Source organism: Bubalus bubalis, chromosome 13 (genome assembly GCF_019923935.1).
Source record: "Bubalus bubalis isolate 160015118507 breed Murrah chromosome 13, NDDB_SH_1, whole genome shotgun sequence".
Lineage (NCBI taxonomy): Eukaryota > Metazoa > Chordata > Mammalia > Artiodactyla > Bovidae > Bubalus > Bubalus bubalis.
In genome coordinates, this window is record NC_059169.1 from 43,657,837 (window position 1) to 43,675,768 (window position 17,932).

The window sequence follows — 17,932 nt, forward strand, 5'->3', positions numbered from 1 at the left end:
TTTTTTTTAAAAATCATTTTGATATAATAAGACAAGAAATATCATACTGCGAAATATACAGTTGGGTTTTGCTGATTCTGTGAAATGCAGGCATGCTTGCTGGAGCACTCACAAGGCAGCATTTGGCTTGGTGAGTTCCACATGACCCAGAGTGGGGTTATCAATTCTTTCTGTGTTCTAAAAGAAACCAAACTAAGATATACTAAAGAATTGTAAGTCATTAGAACTGACATATTTACCTGTGACAATGACCAACACACCTTGACTATAAAAGAAGTTGTTCACTCGCTAAGTCGTGTCTGACTTTTTGAAACCCCATGGACTGCAGCACACTGGGCTCCCCTGTCCTCCATAATCTACCAGAGTTTGCTCAAATTTATGTCCATTGAGAAAGTGACACTGTCTAACCATCTCATCCTCTGCCACCCCCTTCTCCTTTTGCCTTCAATCTTTCTCATTCAGTTCAGTTGCTCAGTCAGATCCAACTCATTGAGACTCCATGGACTGCAGCATGCCAGGCTTCCCTGTCCATCACCAACTCCTGGAGCTTACTCAAACTCATGTCCACTCTGTCAGTGATGCCATCCAACCACCTCATCCTCTGTCATCCTGGTCTCCTCCTGCCTTCAATCTTTCCCAGAATCAGGGTCTTTTCCAATGAGTCAGTTCTTCACATCAGGTGGCCAAAGTATTGGAGTTTCAGCTTCAGTATCAGTCCTCCCAATGAATATTCTGACTTATTTCCTTTAGGATTGACTGGTTTGATCTCCTTGCAGTCCAGGGGACTCTCAAGAGTCTTCTCCAACACCACAGTTCAAAAGCATCAATTCTTTGGCCCTCAGCTTTCTTTATAGTCCAACTCTCACATTCATACGTGGGTACTGGAAAAGCCATAGCTTTGACTAGATGGACCTATGTTGGCAAAGTAACGTCTCTGCTTTTTAGTATGCTGTCTAGGTTTGTCATAGCTTTTCTTCCAAGGAGCAAATGTCTTCTAATTTCATGGCTGTGATCGCCATCTGCAGTAATTTTTAAGCCCAAAACAATAATGTCTCACTTTTTCCATTATTTCCCCATCTATTTGCCATGAAGTGATGTGACTGGATGCCATCACTTATGCCATCTTTGCCATAATCAACCACTTATGCCATCACTTATGCCATCTTTCCTATAATCATGGTCTTTTCCAATGAGTTGACTCATTGCACATCACATGGCCAAAGTATTGGAGTATTTATTATATATTGTGACACAACAAATTACTTTAAAACTTCATGGCTCACATCATGTATTATCTCACCTTTTCTATACATGAGAAATCTAGAAGGAGCTTAGTTGGGTCCTATGCTTTTGGGTCTCTCCCAGGTGGCAAAAATTTTTGGAAAGGGCTTTAGTCATCTCTAGACTCAACTGAAGCAAGCTCGACTTCTAAACTCAGTCATATAGGTGTTGGCACACCTCATTTTCTCAAGATTATTTTACTAAGGGCCTCAGGTCCTTGTTGGCTATTGGCCAGAGGCCATGATCAGGTCCTTGTCAGATGGACCTCCCATGAGGCAACTCAGTACATATCAACCTACTTCATCTGATCAAGCAAGTGAAAAGATCCAGAGAAAGAGTATCTTCCAGCAAGATGAAAGTCACAGTTTTTTACAGCCTCATCTTGGAAGTGACTTTCCATCACATTTGCCATATTCTCTTCATTAGAAGTAAGTCTTTAGATAAAGTCCATACTTAAAGGGGAGAGATATCTTACAAGGATGTGACTGCCAGGAGGCAAGGAGCAGTGGTAGCCATTTTAGAGGATTCCTACCATAAGGATTATATAGTAAATAAAATTGTCAAGGTACCTGGTAAGAATGGGATCAGCCCACTGAATATTATATAATTAAAATATTTAATGTATTCAGGAATGTATGTAAAGGTAGACCAGATGTCCACATCAGTCTTTGGCGGTAATCTTATGGTGGTTTATGTTTTAATGGACATTTATTAAAACTTGGCTAAACAACTCTGTTTGACAAACACTCAACTGATTCTCATATTCTTTCTTTAGATATGACAATTCTATCAGCACACTTTCTTGCCTGTTTGCTAATCTTTCTCTATACTATAACACTGCATATCTAAATTGATCCCTTATGTTAATTTTAGAATTAGTGCACAGAGAATGATCTTATTTAATAGTTACTGTACAACATGTTAGTGTTCTCACCCATGTACGATCTAAATACTTGATGATTTTATTGGATGAGACGTAGAAAAAAGTTATTCCCTATGAAAGTGCCATTTCTTCAGTTAAAACAATTACCATACTTATTATAAACATTTGCAACCTTTCACTGAAGTTTGACATTTGTCAGTATTAACACTAGAACGGCATTTTGGTTTAGCATTGTTTAAATGTTAAATCAAGCTCTAGATATTTAGAACTTTGTTCATTCACATTTACTTCCCCAAACAAATATAATTTTATTAAAATTACTGAATTAGTCATGCTATCAAAAATAAGCATAAAAATGCTAAACTTTTAAAAGAAGGATGATTTTTCCCCGGCCAAGCTTAAAATAAAATAACTAGACTCTGACAAGAACTGTCCTTCTAATTGCCACTTTTGGCTTGTTCGCTAGAGAAAACAAATGTATTTATTCTGAAAACTCAGTTTATTCACTGCAAACTTTCCCTGTCTCTTGCAGTTTTAAAGGATCAAATTATTGATTTGAAAGATCCTTGCTCCCTTTTTTAGCAGTATCTTATTTTTATCAAATAAGGCATCACTTTTTTATGTTTCTATTTTTATTAAGCATAGTCCATCATCACTAAGGTTCAGCTATTCCCTCAGATGATTTCCTTCCATCCCTGTGTCTTAGTTTTCTTTCTCCCAGAAATGAATAAAAGGATGGAGAAAGTAATAAGATACTTCACTGTGCCTTACTTTGCTGAAGTTGGGAGGTCTCACCTTACAATCAGGACAAGGTAACCTAAGTGCAAAACACCCCATTATCACTTGCTGGTACATTAACCACTCAGATGGATTCTCACTTGCTACTAATGAATGCTTAATTAGAACACACATGCACAAATTCTTTACCAAAGTAGACCTAGCAGCAATTTCCCTTTATTTACAGAAACTACAAGTTTAAGGAGATCTGTGTTATGCTTTGCTTTTGTTTTTGATAAACTTTTAAGATAACCCGTGTTTCAAATAGTTAAACAGAACAGTAATTTCTTTATACCAAGTGCACATTAGCCTACACAGCCCTCACCAACTAAGGAGTAAGACAATTAAGTAGACTTCACAAACTTTGCAAGTGTAAATTTACCTTTCAAACATAATGGACCAATAGACCAGAATCCAGCCTATATTCTCACCCTCAGTCCAATAAGTTTCACAAATCTGAACCTGGTTTTTCTGGAGAACTCTATTAAGAAAATCACCCAGCATCACCTTACTATCTTATATGTGAATAGAACTTCTTAAAACCTTGCTATTAAGCCGAAAACATATTTACTGTGAGAATTCAGCTCATAGAATCAGTGTAACAACTGTGCACATGGCTAGTGGAGAGGATAAATCTTCAACTAGTTATAAATAAATATCTGATATTGGTGACTATTAAAATTTCATTTCACTTAGGCAACCTATTTTATATTTTAGTCATTTCCTCTTAGGAAACCTATTTAGTTTTAATATATATTTGAAAAAAAAACTGTACTTACAGAAAAGCTAAAAATTTTTGCAACTCGCATATGCACTTTGCAAATCTTCACCTATTGTTAATGTTTTTCTTCTATATACTTTATAATTTTCTCTATCTGCATAATATTTTCTGAAGCATTTGAAAGTAAAATGTATAAATCATGGTACTTTACCTGTTATATTTACCCATACACATTCTAGGGAGTACTTATTAAAAATAAGGATTTTTCTCTTATACATAAATACAGTGTATTTATCAGCCCAATAACCTATTTAATTGACACAGTACTTTTATTTAAACTGATATTGACACTCTAATCTTGTCATTTGACCAAATCATGTCCTTTATAGCATTTACAGCATTCCTAAATCCAAATTAAGATCACATTACATTTAGTTGTAATTTCTCTTTTGTTTCTTCGATTGTATGCATTTCCTTGGCCTTTTAAAAATTGTAAAAAAAAAATGTAAAATTGTAAAATTGACATGTTTGAAAAAAGTCTTAAGAGAATGTTTCCCATTTTGCATTTGATATTTCCTCATGATTAGACTCAGGTTGTGTATTCTAAAGTGATATGCAAACAGAAGTATGAAAGTGAAAGTGAAGTCGCTCAGTTGTGTCCGACTCTGCGACCCCGTGGACTGTAACCTACTAGGCTCCTCCGTCCAGGGGGTTCTCCAGGCAAGAATACTGGAGTGTGTTGGCCTTTCCTTCTCCAGGGAATCTTCCCAACCCACGGATTGAATCTGGGTCTCCTGCCTTGCAGGCAGATGCTTTAACCTCTGAGCCAAATAGAAGTATAGGCATAGTAAAAATAACTTGGCAGAGGACAAGAGTTTGGATCCTAGGGCAAGTGTTGTAAGGACAGTTAGGTCTTAGTAATACAATGTATAGGATCCAAACCCAATCTCCATGAGTATAGGCTGATCATTCGCATCTAAAACATTTTAATAGAGGGCTAATTTTTTTAACATTAAGCATAGATTGCCTGGTTCTTGGTGAATAGATAAGCAGTAAATAGTTGACAGTGATGAAATTCAAGCAAAGGGACTCTTTAAGAGACCTACAATAAGAACATAATTTCTTAGAAGAACTGAGATACTTTAAACTGACTAGTCATTTGGAAAAATTATTTTGCCCAGGGCTGGAGTTGACTAAATAACTCCAAGCTTGCTAAGATTAACCATAGACATTTGTACATCTTCAAATGCCTTCTCTCCACATTTTTAAGCTCATCTCTCATTACTGGTTTGTCTGTTTAGTTTCCTATTTAAAAAGAATGTGTGATTAGATCAGGCTGCTCAGTGATGTTTCCTTCTAGCTCCAATACCTCAAGTCTAATTCCACCTGCTTCAGTTTGTCAAACTGTCAAATTTCCAGTCTTTCCCCCTGTAAGTGTGCTTGCATGCCTTTGTGCTAAGTCGCTTTAGTTGTGTTTGACCCTTTGCGACCTTATGGACTGTAGCCCACCAAGGATCCTCTGTCCATGGGATTGTCCAAGCAAGAATACTGGGGTGGATTCAGGAAGACCCCCTCCTCCAGGGGATCTTCCTGACCCGGTGATGAGACCTGTGTCTCATGTCTCCTTTATTGGCAGGTGGATTCTTTACCACTAGCACCACCTGGGAAGTCTAGGTAATAGACTCTGTTACCTAGAGTCTAATACAAGTTTCTTCATGTGTAGAAAGGGATTTATTTTTATTATTTCTATTTTAAAATGTAGTTACCTTTTCACCCTATGTATAGTAACTTTAGATAATCTGTTCCCAGAGCATGTTTTAAACCAGAAGATGTTCTCATCCAGTTTTTTCTTTGAAGAAAACTGAAAAATTTATAAAAAGCAGTTCTTGTTTACAAAATTGTTTACAATATTAGCCACAGTCAAGAGCTTTACTTCATACTAACTTTGTAATAAACACAATATGATCTACTCTGATTTCAAATGAGCTGGGCCGTTTTGGTCCATTAGGTAATCCATTACCTACTGCCTGTACTAGTATATTTGGCTTCTGTATAAGATACCCTGCTTGGTGTGCCTCTTACACATAGTCTGTGCCCACTCTCTAGAATGGCACCAGGTGCGTATAGAGCAAGCATTCAAAAGGGATCTGATGTCCAGTCCTTTCTCATTTTCACTCAACTTTGTGGGCCTCAGCTTATGCAACTGTCACCCTGAAAGATCTAAAATTCAAAATTGGTTGCAACTTCTTCAGTTTTTGTCTTTTCATTGTTTTTGAACACAACCTTGACCATAACTTCTGGAAATCACTTATACAGTTATTATCTGCATTTCGTGAGAAGAAATGATATTTACTCAGTATCCTCTTGTAAAAGAGCTTGTACTGAACATCAATCTCTCTTAAAATATTTTTCATGTTAAATGTAGACTTTCTGTCTCTGCTTCTCTGCCTCAGCAGTAGCAGAATGTTCTTACTCTAAATATAAAATTATATTAAAAAAGCAAGAAACAATATTTTCTTTAATTAGCTTCTTCCTTTAGGGGTTTTAGAAGAGGGGTTATGACTTGACAAAGATCCTTCCCATCTGTTTCTGTTTGCTTGCTTTTATTTTGACTTCCTTTCGTTGTCTTATCAAATATCACACGAATCATTAACATTTGTTTTCATCGCTTCTTTTGGTTTCCCTTACTTTATATAATTAAGACATTATGCTGAGAAAAGTTTAGGGCCACTACATTTCATGTTAGCCTAATATTCTTTAAGTAAATATTAAATGTTCTAGATAAATGATCTTATATGTCTGCCATCTGTTATATTCCTATTTTTCTCAGCTCTGGAGTAGTAAGATATGGGCACATACAACTTTTTTGTGAAAGTAGCAAACTTCATTCAATTACAGGTGTCTGCATATAAGTTTTGACCAAATAGATGCTATTTTTAATAAAGCTACTTCCTAACAGAAATGTAAGTTATTAATCTCTTTGTGCAAAAAACAAAAAGCAAGAGATCCTTGTGTATGTTTTCAAGGGAGTTCTATTCAAAACTGGAATATATACCTATCTGCATACTGAGTAATACTCTTCAGTGACACAGTCCCTTGTTAATGTTTCCATGAAAGCATTGGATTTCTGGTGTAATCCACCTAAGCAATTTGAAATTGTTCCAGTTTGTAATAAAATCTCATCATATATTGTGATTGTTGTTGAACAAACTTCATTAACTTTTTAAAATAAATGATCAAGCTATTTAATACTTTAGTTTCATATATGGAATATGAGCTAAATTCTATATCTGTTTATATATATTAGATGCTATAAATAACTACATATAATAATAGGTACAAAATATTAAATCAGTGTATATGTATAACTGAATCACTTTCTGTACACCTGATACTAACACAACACTGTAATTAACAATACTCTAATATAAAATAAAAATGAAATTAAAAAAGTAAATATAAATCACAAACACAAAACAGAACTAGATTAAAACATGAGATCCATTTTTATAAGGATTTTAAAATATTTTCTTTAACTTATCTGTAGATCTAAATCTGCATAATAACAGTAAGCAGCATACAAAAATTCATACCTGCAATAAACTATTCAGTGATCTAGATACTTATTCACCAAATTAGAGCTGTAAGCATCAAATCACAATGAACTTTGGAACTATTAAAGGAATTTGTAATTTAAATAGTTTCACCCAATCCCTACTCCCACATGCTTTTAATTAGAAGAGACTTTTTAATTAAGTACTCCCATGCACAAAGTGCTGCTTGATGATTTTTCTGTCATATCAGCCTCCCTTACAAAAGCAAATAATCATTGTGTCAAAGGAAGATATTTGCTCTGAAACCAAACTATAAGAATTCTAGTTCTGATTTCAAGTTGTTCATTTGAGGCTTTGCATACTAAAAGGAAGCCTCTGTTTTCTGAGAAAATGCTGAGAACAGATTTACAAAACAGGGAGACGGATGGTATCAAGGTGTCTAAGGTTCAGTCCCTTCCTCTGCATCAGAGTCAGTATATTTCCTCCAGTAATCTTCCAATTGCTTTTTAGAGGAAGTGACATAATGGAATAGATGTGGATTCAAGTAAATATCAATTCATTGCATATCTATTTGCTAGTTCTTTGAAAATGTGTAGGATAACTTAAATTTTTTAGGCTTTAATAGCCTATTTGTTCAGAGAAGGCAATGGCACCCCACTCCAGTACTCTTGCTTGGAAAATCCCATGGACAGAGGAGCCTGTTAGGCTGCAATCCATGGGGTCGCTAAGAGTCGAACACGACTGAGCGACTTCGCTTTCATTTTTCACTTTCATGCTTTGGAGAAGGAAATGGCAGCCCACTCCAGTGTTCTTGCCTGGAGAATCCCAGGGACGGGGGAGCCTGTTGGGCTGCCATCTATGGGGTCGCACAGAGTCGGAAACGACTGAAGTGACTTAGCATAGCCTGTTTGTAAAAGGCACTAAATACATTTTTTGTTGAGTTGTTGAAAAATTTAGATTTGAAATCTGTAAAGTGCCCTGAACACAATAGACTCTTAGAAGATATTATCTATGCTGTTCATATTTATTATTACCTTTATTTCCAATTTGCATGCTAAGTCGCTTCAGTTTTGTCTGATTGTGCAAACCTATGGACTGTAGCCTGCCAGGCTGTTCTGTCCATGGGATTCTCTAGGCAGGAGTGGGTTGCCATGCCCTTTTCCAGGGGATCTTCCAGACTCAGGGATTGAACCTTCGTCTCTTAAGTCTCCTGCATTGGCAAGCAAGTTCTTTACCACTAGCACCACCTGGGAAGGTCCTATTTCCAGTTGATTTGATCATAAAACAATTCTTACCCAGTTGAAATATCAGGGAATGATTACTTCATAAACCATGCTCAGCATCAGGAAAAATGTTTCTTGGTGGCCAACATATACAGAAATAAAGATGATATAGGAAATGATGGGGAGAAGGCAATGGCACCCCACTCCAGTACTCTTGCCTGGAAAATCCTATGGACGGAGGAGCCTGGTGTGCTGCAGTCCATGGGGTCGCTAGGAGTTGGACACGACTGAACGACTTCACTTTCACTTTTCACGTCCATGCATTGGAGAAGGAAATGGCAACCCACTCCAGTGTTCTTGCCTGGAGAATCCCAGGGACGGGGGAGCCTGGTGGGCTGTCGTCTCTGGGGTTGCACAGAGTCGGACACGACTGAAGCGACTTAGCAGCAGCTAGGGCTCCATCACTTTGCCTACTGTTTGAAGAGTCAGGCAAGGACAGAGTATTGGAATACTTATTACATAACATAAAACCATGGCACAGTTTGAATTATGGGCCCATGTATTTTATCTAGCACTCTTGCCATTCGGCTTGCTCTCAGGTGGTTTGTTATCGGAGGCCTAAGAAGACCTATAGTCCCATAACTCAGAAGCCTGCTGTTAGCTCTCTGGGTACATCCATATGTGATTATTTGCTGTAGATTAGCAGGTCAATATAATTTCTCAGGAACAACATAAAATTACTTAAAACTTTTTTTTTTTTTCCTTACAGATTCAGATTTATCCATAAGTATGTTTCTATAAGGGTTTCCCTTGTGGCTCAGTGGAAAACATTATTCCTGCAATGCAGGAGGTGTGAATTTGATCCCTGAGTGGGGAAGATTCCCCTGGAGAAGGAAATGGCAACACACTACCATATTTTTGCCTGGGAAATCCCATGGACAGGGGAGCCTAGCAGGCTGCAGTCCATGGGGTCACAGGGAGTCCATGAACAAGACTTAGTGACTAAATAAATGTTTTAATAAATATGACAAAATTATAAAGTAGAATTGCTTCACAGTTAGGCTTTGTAGACAAAGGGTGAAAGAGTTACTCTTCTAGAGTCTGTCTGTGCCTGATAAATTTCTATTTCCAGTTAATTCTAAGGCAGATAATCTCTGATATCTAAGTATTATTGAACCATGGAAATGCCTTAACTATAACTATTGGAATCTATTTTACAGCCAGCATTTTTAATGCTTGATGCTTTCCACCTGTTATGAACATGAGTCAAAAATTTTAGACATATTTATTAAAAGTAATTGTTATAGTCGACTAAATACTGAGCACATAAATATGTTTATAATTTTTATAAACATATTTTGTATATGGCTGCAATAAAAATCTTACAAAATTATCCTGTTATATTTTTAATGTATATATTTTTTGTTTTAAAATTTAGTTTCAGATAGACTTTAAAATCTCTAAATGCTAAAGGAATTATTTTTAGCACATAAGCATGTTAATTAATTTCTCCAAAAGTTTAACATTTGAGACTGCATTAAAAGCTTTAAAGAAAGCATCATGCTGAAGCATTCTCCTTCTGATACTGATGGGGAAAGAACTACGGCTGCTGCTTTTGTGGGTCTCGCTGTGTAAGACACTTCTCATATGTAACATCAAAGTGAGACAAAGTGCTATGAAGTTGATTCTTAGGGTGAGCTCTATTAGATGTTTAGTAAGACAGCAATGCAAGCAGGGAAGGAGGAGGTACTTATTTTGAAGCTTCTAGAAGGAATAACAGACCTCAGCAGTGCAGAGCTTGGTGTGCGACTGGGTCACTGCATGAGGGAGAGGGGTGACAGATAAGATTAGAGAAGAAAGTCAATGCCAATTATATAGAACCTGGATGAAGAATCTGGCTAGTGGATCTTTTAAAACAACGTGTGTGCTGTGTGCCCAGTCGTATCCGACTCTTTGCGATCCCATGGACAGTAGCTCACCAGGCTCCCCTGTCCATGAGATTCTCCAGGGAAGAATATTGGAGTGGGTTGGCATTTCCTTCCCCTTATAACAACGTGCAAACATACAATGATTGATGATTAATGAATGACTTTTGTATAACCATTCTTTGCTACTGCATTCCTTCTCCTAATATGCTATAGGTATCACAGAAGATTAGAAAATAATCTTTAAGGCTTTAATTTTTTTCTTTAATGGAAAAAGACTTAAGAATTCATAATCTTGAGATGTTAATTTTGAGCAAATCATTTATTTTCCACAAGTATTTTGAATGACTTCACTGAATGAAATTTGAATTTTGAAGACAGATGTTTCTCCTCCCCTCTCTAATCTTAGGAATCATTGTCTATTAAAAAAAAAAGAATGAGAATGATACTTCAACATAAGTGAATACACTAATGATAGAAATATTGAGATAAATTGGAAGGAAAGAAAAGTTGGGTTAAATTAAATAAAGACTAAGAATTAGAAAATGTTGGTAAAAAGCATCAGTATTCTACTTCTTGGAGAAGGCAAAGGCACCCCACTCCAGTACTCTTGCCTGGAAAATCCCCATGGATGGAGGAGCCTGGTGGGCTGCAGTCCATGGGGTCTCTAAGAGTTGACACAACTGAGTGACTTTACTTTCACTTTTCACTTTCATGCATTGGAGAAGGAAATGGCAACCCACTCCAGTGTTCTTGCCTCTAGAATCCCAGGGATGGGGAAGCCTGGCGGGCTGCCGTCTATGGAGTCGCACAGAGTCGGACAAGACTGAAGCGACTTAGCAGCAGACTTAGCAGCATTCTACTTCTTTGGTTGTTTCTATAATTTCTATTACTAGATTTTAAAACCATTTAGTTGCTTTAGTTAGTAAAAATCATTATCAAAAATATCTATTAGGAGTTCTGATTTTTAGACACATGATACTAAGAATATGAAAAACTGAAGCTTTATTTTTAAATTTTTTATAATATTAGTTTATTAGGTTTATTTGGGCTTATTTATCTACTTTGTATATATAAACCACATGAAAATTATATCTGACTTGTTCCTTCATTTGTTCATTCAAACTCATATTTATTGAACATATTCACTGGGTGCTCAGATTATACCAATAAGCCAGAGTTCATAATATCCTGGAGGCAAAGCTAAAACATGTGGTAGGAATATACAATTTTAGGTACATCAGTATTTCTGTGAAGTAGAAAAATGGTTTAACATCGGTTTCAAGTTACTAATTACCACATATTATGTATAAGCACTCAATTAACTTAATGTTGAAGGTGAGATCTACAAATGTTTAGACTGTGTTTCCTAAATAACTGTAGTTTATTTCTAGTTCCTTATGTATTAATTGTTAAAGTTACCAGACATTTTGCAAACACTTGCACTGCAATAAGCATTTTTCAAATGTTTGAAAACTTTACTTTTCTATATACCTTCTACTGGAGAAGGCAATGGCACCCCACTCCAGTACTCTTGCCTGGAAAATCCCCATGGATGGAGGAGCCTGGTGGGCTGCAGTCCATGGGGTCGCTAAGAGTCAGACGTGACTGAGCGACTTCACTTTCACTTTTCACTTTCATGCATTGGAGAAGGAAATGGCAGCCCACTCCAGTGTTCTTGCCTGGAGAATCCCAGGGACAAGGGAGCCTGGTGGGCTGCCGTCCATGGGGTCGCACAGAGTAGGACACGACTGAAGCGACTTAGCAGCAGCAGCAGCAGCATACCTTCTACTATAGGTATTAAATTATGTGAAATTTAAACATTTTATACAAATATTTCAAAAGTTTAAACCACACCATAAAGTGGACAGTTGAGAGGGTAATAGATTTATGTTTTGCTTTGTTTTTTCTCTGGATTTTTGATTTCTTATTTATGCTTCATTCTAGTCGATTTATTGAAGATTTAATTTACTTTTCTTTTTCACATAGCTGTATTTCTCAACTGGTAAAAGTTGAGTAATATATTTGCATCTTAATATTTAATTATTCTATTAATCTCACTTCAAGGTGGAAAGATTATAGTTCATTGATATTGATGAAATAACCTGGATGACTTTCATATAAATAGCAACAAGTGTGCACACAAGTTGCATTACATAGTATATTTAACAACACCTCTCAGTCTTTCATAATGGAGATATATCTGAGTGCATTCAGAAAAAATTAGTTCTGCAAGCTTGGAGGAAGTAATTGTCATTCAACAGAAATCAACTAGCTTTGCATATCAGTCACACATACACACATACTCTTACATATTTTCTGAGTGCTCTGTACTGATATCAAAATAGCAAATATATATTTATGAGAATTTATGAAATGCTGTATTCTTTTCAAACATATAAACTCAATGTAATTATGAAATGAACTTGGAGAATATGTGAAAAAGTTGCTTCCTAGATAAGTGAAGATAGAATAAAACCCACAAATTTTATATTGGGTTGTGTAGTTTTTATTTTCACATTTGTCTCCAAGATGTCATATAATTATTTTTTGTTGTTCATTTTCAGATGGAAGACTGTATTTGAAAACTACTGTCATGTACTGAATCTTTCCTGTTGAAGAAACCCATGTTATAGTAAAGAACTCTGCAGTCAGACGTTCGTCATTGGAAAGTTTGGAAAAAAATAAAGTCCTTTTAAGGGAACTTCCTCAATTTTGTGTATTAATGTTCTTTAAAAGTTTAAGTATTCTACAAAAAAAAAGGTTTTCCTTTATTGATTTTCATCTGTGGTTCATACCAGAGACCTGAGAATGTTTGTAAATGTACAAGTATCAAACTTCATACAGTTAATAACTGCAACTTTGCTGCTGGACACTTGTATACAGTTTAAAAGCAGGTCTGAATAAGACCTACCTTTGTTTTTTTAATGGAATGAACCATTTTCCTCTTCTGAAAATTCTGTGTCTGAGCACATCAAGACTCTTGTAGCACTGGTCACCTAGACTTACAGAATTATGTCCTCCAGAAACCAGCAAGAACACTTGGAAATAAACTTGTAGAGGACATAGAGGATTCCTAAAAAATCAGAAATCACAGAATAATATTGTTACATTCTATTTTAAACTCTCTAACTGTGGTTTTTCTCCTGAAGATTTTTGTCTCATGTACTTTCCAAAAGACCAACAAATGGATATTGACAACAACCCCGTGAAATAACATTTTGCATATCTGAAAAGAAGCATTGGATATAAGCCAAAAGGTTTCACTGAAGGTCTTTTTACCTTAAAAAATATATAAATGTAACATGTTTTCATTCCAAACTGGTAATGGTATATAGAACTTAAAATGATCAGGATGCTTCTTCTTCAAACTGTTGGTCACATGTACAGTATATAAACATAAAACATACAAGGAAGGTATTATGTATGCAGTAGTATACTAGAGTTTAGGAAAATGAAAATTTTAGAAAATATGTTTTGTCACCCTGTTGGTCAGAAAGACACCTTTCTGGTTTTAACGCATGCAGGCATGTAAATATTTGTCTGGAGTCACAGTATTAATGAATGAGATCTTATGCATCTGGTGACAACAGAACTCTGTGTCAGCCACTTTTATTTGTATATTGAACCCTAGTTAGTGCCCCAAACTGCACTATTGAGAATGGATTGTGGCTGAATAGTAAATCAAAACACCAGAAATATTTTTATATGTTAATGTCATATTATGTTAATGTTGCTGAAAGACAAAACCTAACAAACTCTTGATCCTTGATGTATCAGTCCAATACCATGTAGCGCTGAGTGATAAAGTTCAAATGTGTTGTGCTTCCCACCCTGGTCAGAGGGAAGGGTGCCTATGTGTTATTTTCACTTGTCTTCTTGAGAGTTACCATATGTGTTTTCACTTTTGTGCAGATAACTGGAAGTCAAGCTGCAAACAGTGCTTACTACAAGCTGAAGTTACCTTCTCTTTGTTTTTACGTACTTTGAGTTACACCTTTAAAGACTGAAATCATGAGTCAGTACAGTTGCTGGACATTTTATGATTTTGCTGTCATCTTAAAATTTTATGATCCTAACATTATTTATTACCATAAATAGCAAAATCTTAAATGGCCAAGGAAACTAGCTTCAACATGTTTAAAGATAGTTCTCATTGGCTATTAATGATTTGGTTAAGAAATTAACATTATAGATACACTGGCACTAAGCTTCTATAGTTTTTAGGTCTTCCTTGCAATACTGAAACATATTTCTTTTGTGTAGCTCGCTATTAACCAGCTAAGGCCATTTTTAATACAATAAAAAGGTTATATATGCAGTTCCTATTTTTAGCTTGCTTAAAAGGGAGCAATATTTTTATTTAAAACACTGTTAGTAAGTGCTTTCTAGAAACTTGGTTTTCTAAGCATAATTCTTCCATAAACATCTTTTGTTATTTGAACACAAGAGATTTTATTCCTTGTTGTATGTATTTCTTGCTTTTCCCTGTATGCAGTCTTTAAAGGATTATAACACTTAAAATCAGAGGGACTTGTGGCAACCTTTTGAATTATACATTTTTGAAAGCTTTTTTTTAAAAGCCCACAACTTCCATAAGTAGTAATCAGCCATTGCTCTGCTTCTTGCATAGAGTCACCTGTTAAGTAGGTTAAATAGTTTTAAAATACATATTTTCCAGACCTTTGAGAATGCTTTAGTGTTTGGTTCACTATAAAAGGAAATTTTAGAAAGGAATAAAAAAAAAGCTATCAGCTATATGCTAAGAGAGAATCTTACTAACATGTTGTAAATATTACAAGTCAAGAAATGTTATTTTAAGTCTGTAACTTAAGTTTTTTACCCTTTATTAGTTATACAGGTTGGTTTAAAATTCGTTTTTTGGTTTAAACAAGTGAAATTGTGCCCATTTTATGGTTTCCATGCTTTTGTAATCCTAAAATTATTAATGTCTAGTTGTTCTATATTATAACCACATTTGCGCTCTATGCAAGCCCTTGAAACAGAACATACTCATCTTCATGTAGGACCTATGAAAATTGTCTATTTTTATCTATATATTTAAAGTTTTCTAAAAATGATAAAAGGTTATTACGAATTTTGTTGTACAAAATCTGTACAAAAATCTGTTTTTACATCATAATGCAAGAATTGGAAATTTTTCTATGGTAGCCTAGTTCTTTGAGCCTGGTTTCAATGTGAGAACCACGTTTACTGTTATTGTATTTAATTTTCTTTTTCTTTTCAACAATCTCCTAATAAAACTGTCTGAAATCTCCCAGTGACTTTATTTATAGTTCATCTTTATTAAATTTTGTGAAATGCACAGCATTGAAGGAATATTTACTTTCTAATGGGAGGCATCTAAAAACAACATAAGTCAGCTCTTTACAATATGAAGGGAACAATGCTCAATGATTTTATTTAACATGCAACTGCTTCTATCTCTAATATGAATTACTGCGGTGAAAAACATCATAAAAGCACACTCTGTAGTTATTGTTTAACAAGCAGATTTTCCATATTTTGTTTCTTGCCAGCTAAGCAAACTGCCCACATATACATGATTTATTTATGTACATTTTTCAGTTTATGAAGCTGTTATTTGTACCTTTTTCCTTTATATTCTTATATTCCCATGATTCTTATTTCACAAAGCTTTGTGCTGAATAATGTAAAGGAGACATATTGATGGAACAAAATATATTATTCCCATATCTATAGGAGTGTAGATTTGTAACTCTAACTCAGTGTTTTGTTTTTACTCTCTATCATTGGAAAAAAAAATGCTTTCAGAAACTTTGCAATTCCAATAGCCTTTAATAATATAAACGTCTTAACTAATCCAAAATGCCGCACTTAAGGAAATCACAGATACTCTGTGAATACTCCAAACATTCCCAAAAGAATGGAAAATGATTTTTTTTCTGTCTAAAGAAATTATTTCAATGAATTAACAAATAGTGATAGATCCCTAATAAAAACCTCAAATGTTTATGTGACCACTACAAACACATTTTTGTCTTCTGTCCTCACAGGTTTATGTTGGTAAGACTTGTATTAGAATATCATATGGCCTCTGGATGTTAGCAGAATATGGTGATGATTTAAGGTTTCTCCCCATGTGTTTTCATTGGCATTAGCAAATTTACAATATGAACAAAAGTTATTTATTACTAGAGGAGAGTAAATTATAAATAAAAGTTACATGGATTGCATTTTTACAATATGGGGAGTAGAGATGTTAATAGAATTAAAATATTGCAAATGACATTGTAAATATATCACTTCTTCATGTGTAGGCTTGGTGCTAACATTTATCTTTCATATGTACAACTGGTATATAAAAGCTGAACTGATCCTCATTTATTCCTTTAAACAGATTCATTAATAAAGCCTCATTCTGCAGAAAGCACAGTGCTAAGTGTTGTAATGAATGAAAACATAGCTTTGCCCCAGAGGAGCTTATAATTTTGTTGGAATAGGAAGTCTTAACTTTCAGCAAGAGAAGAGTCACTGAATGTCTCCTAGTCTGCCATGGATGTAGAACTAGTGTTAAGAGGGTATTGACTTAGAAGCCTTCCTACTAAGTGGTAGCAATCTATATCCATTTTATGCATCCACTTTCTAGCGACTAATGCCAGACAGTTTGCAGGTCAGACAATTCTGCAGAGATTGAGAAGAATATATTTCCCTCTATGTAAAACACCATACTAGTTATTCTTTTTCTGTTACTTTTCATGTATTTCAATCACATCATTCTTCTTGCCAATCCTCACAAACTTTGTGTTTCTTTTAATTTATTTATGTTTAATTAAAGGATAATTGCTTTACAATATTATAATGGTTTCTGCCACACATCAACATGAATCAGCCATAAATATCCCCCGTGAACCACCCTCCCATTCCTTCTGCTCCTCTCAGTGACTTTGCTTCTTTCTCCTCTCATTGCAGGCATACATGTTCCTCTTGATTGCTCTGTTATTCAGGAGCATAAGATCCCACCCATCGAAGCAAACCAGTCATTTTCTTTCTGTCCTAAGCTAGATTCTCTAAGTTCTGATTGTCCCAAGTCAACGCATGTGGCAGTAAGCTAGCTAGGTACTGCAATACATGCATTTGGGGAAGTTGAGAAAATACTGTGTCCAGTTAAATTGGAATTTCTGGGGGTTGGGGCTGCAGCATCAGGATTTTTAGGTTCCTCAGTTCAGTTTAGTTCAGTCGCTCAGTCGTGTCCGACTCTGCGACCCCGTGAATTGCAGCACGCCAGGCCTTCCTGTCCACCACCAACTCCCAGAGTCCACCCAAACCCATGTCCGTTGAGTCAGTGATGCCATCCAACCATCTCATCCTCTGTCATCCCCTTCTCCTCCTGCCCCCAATCCCTCCCAGCATCAGGGTCTTTTCAAATGAGTCAGCTCTTAGCATGAGGTGGCCAAAGTATTGGAGTTCCAGCTTCAGCATCAGTCCTTCCAATGAACACCCAGGACTGATCTCCTTTAGGATGTACTGGTTGGATCTCCTTGCAGTCCAAGGGACCCTTAAGAGTCTTCTCCAACACCAGAGTT

General features: G+C 35.7%; 1 protein-coding gene across 3 annotated transcripts in view; it reads left to right on the forward strand.

The window, feature by feature from the left end:
* DACH1 (dachshund family transcription factor 1) overlaps positions 1 to 15,642 on the forward strand; it is a 479,356-nt gene extending 463,714 nt beyond the window's left edge. For all 3 annotated transcript variants that reach the window (XM_025262761.3, XM_025262762.3, XM_025262763.3), the window contains one exon: positions 12,932 to 15,642. Coding sequence is in view for 1 of the 3 variants with exons in the window: in XM_025262762.3 (XP_025118547.2) it covers positions 12,932 to 12,969 (38 nt within the window). In the remaining 2 variants the exon portion in view is untranslated. The remainder of the gene's footprint in view (positions 1 to 12,931) is intronic.
* The last annotated feature ends 2,290 nt before the right edge of the window (positions 15,643 to 17,932 follow it).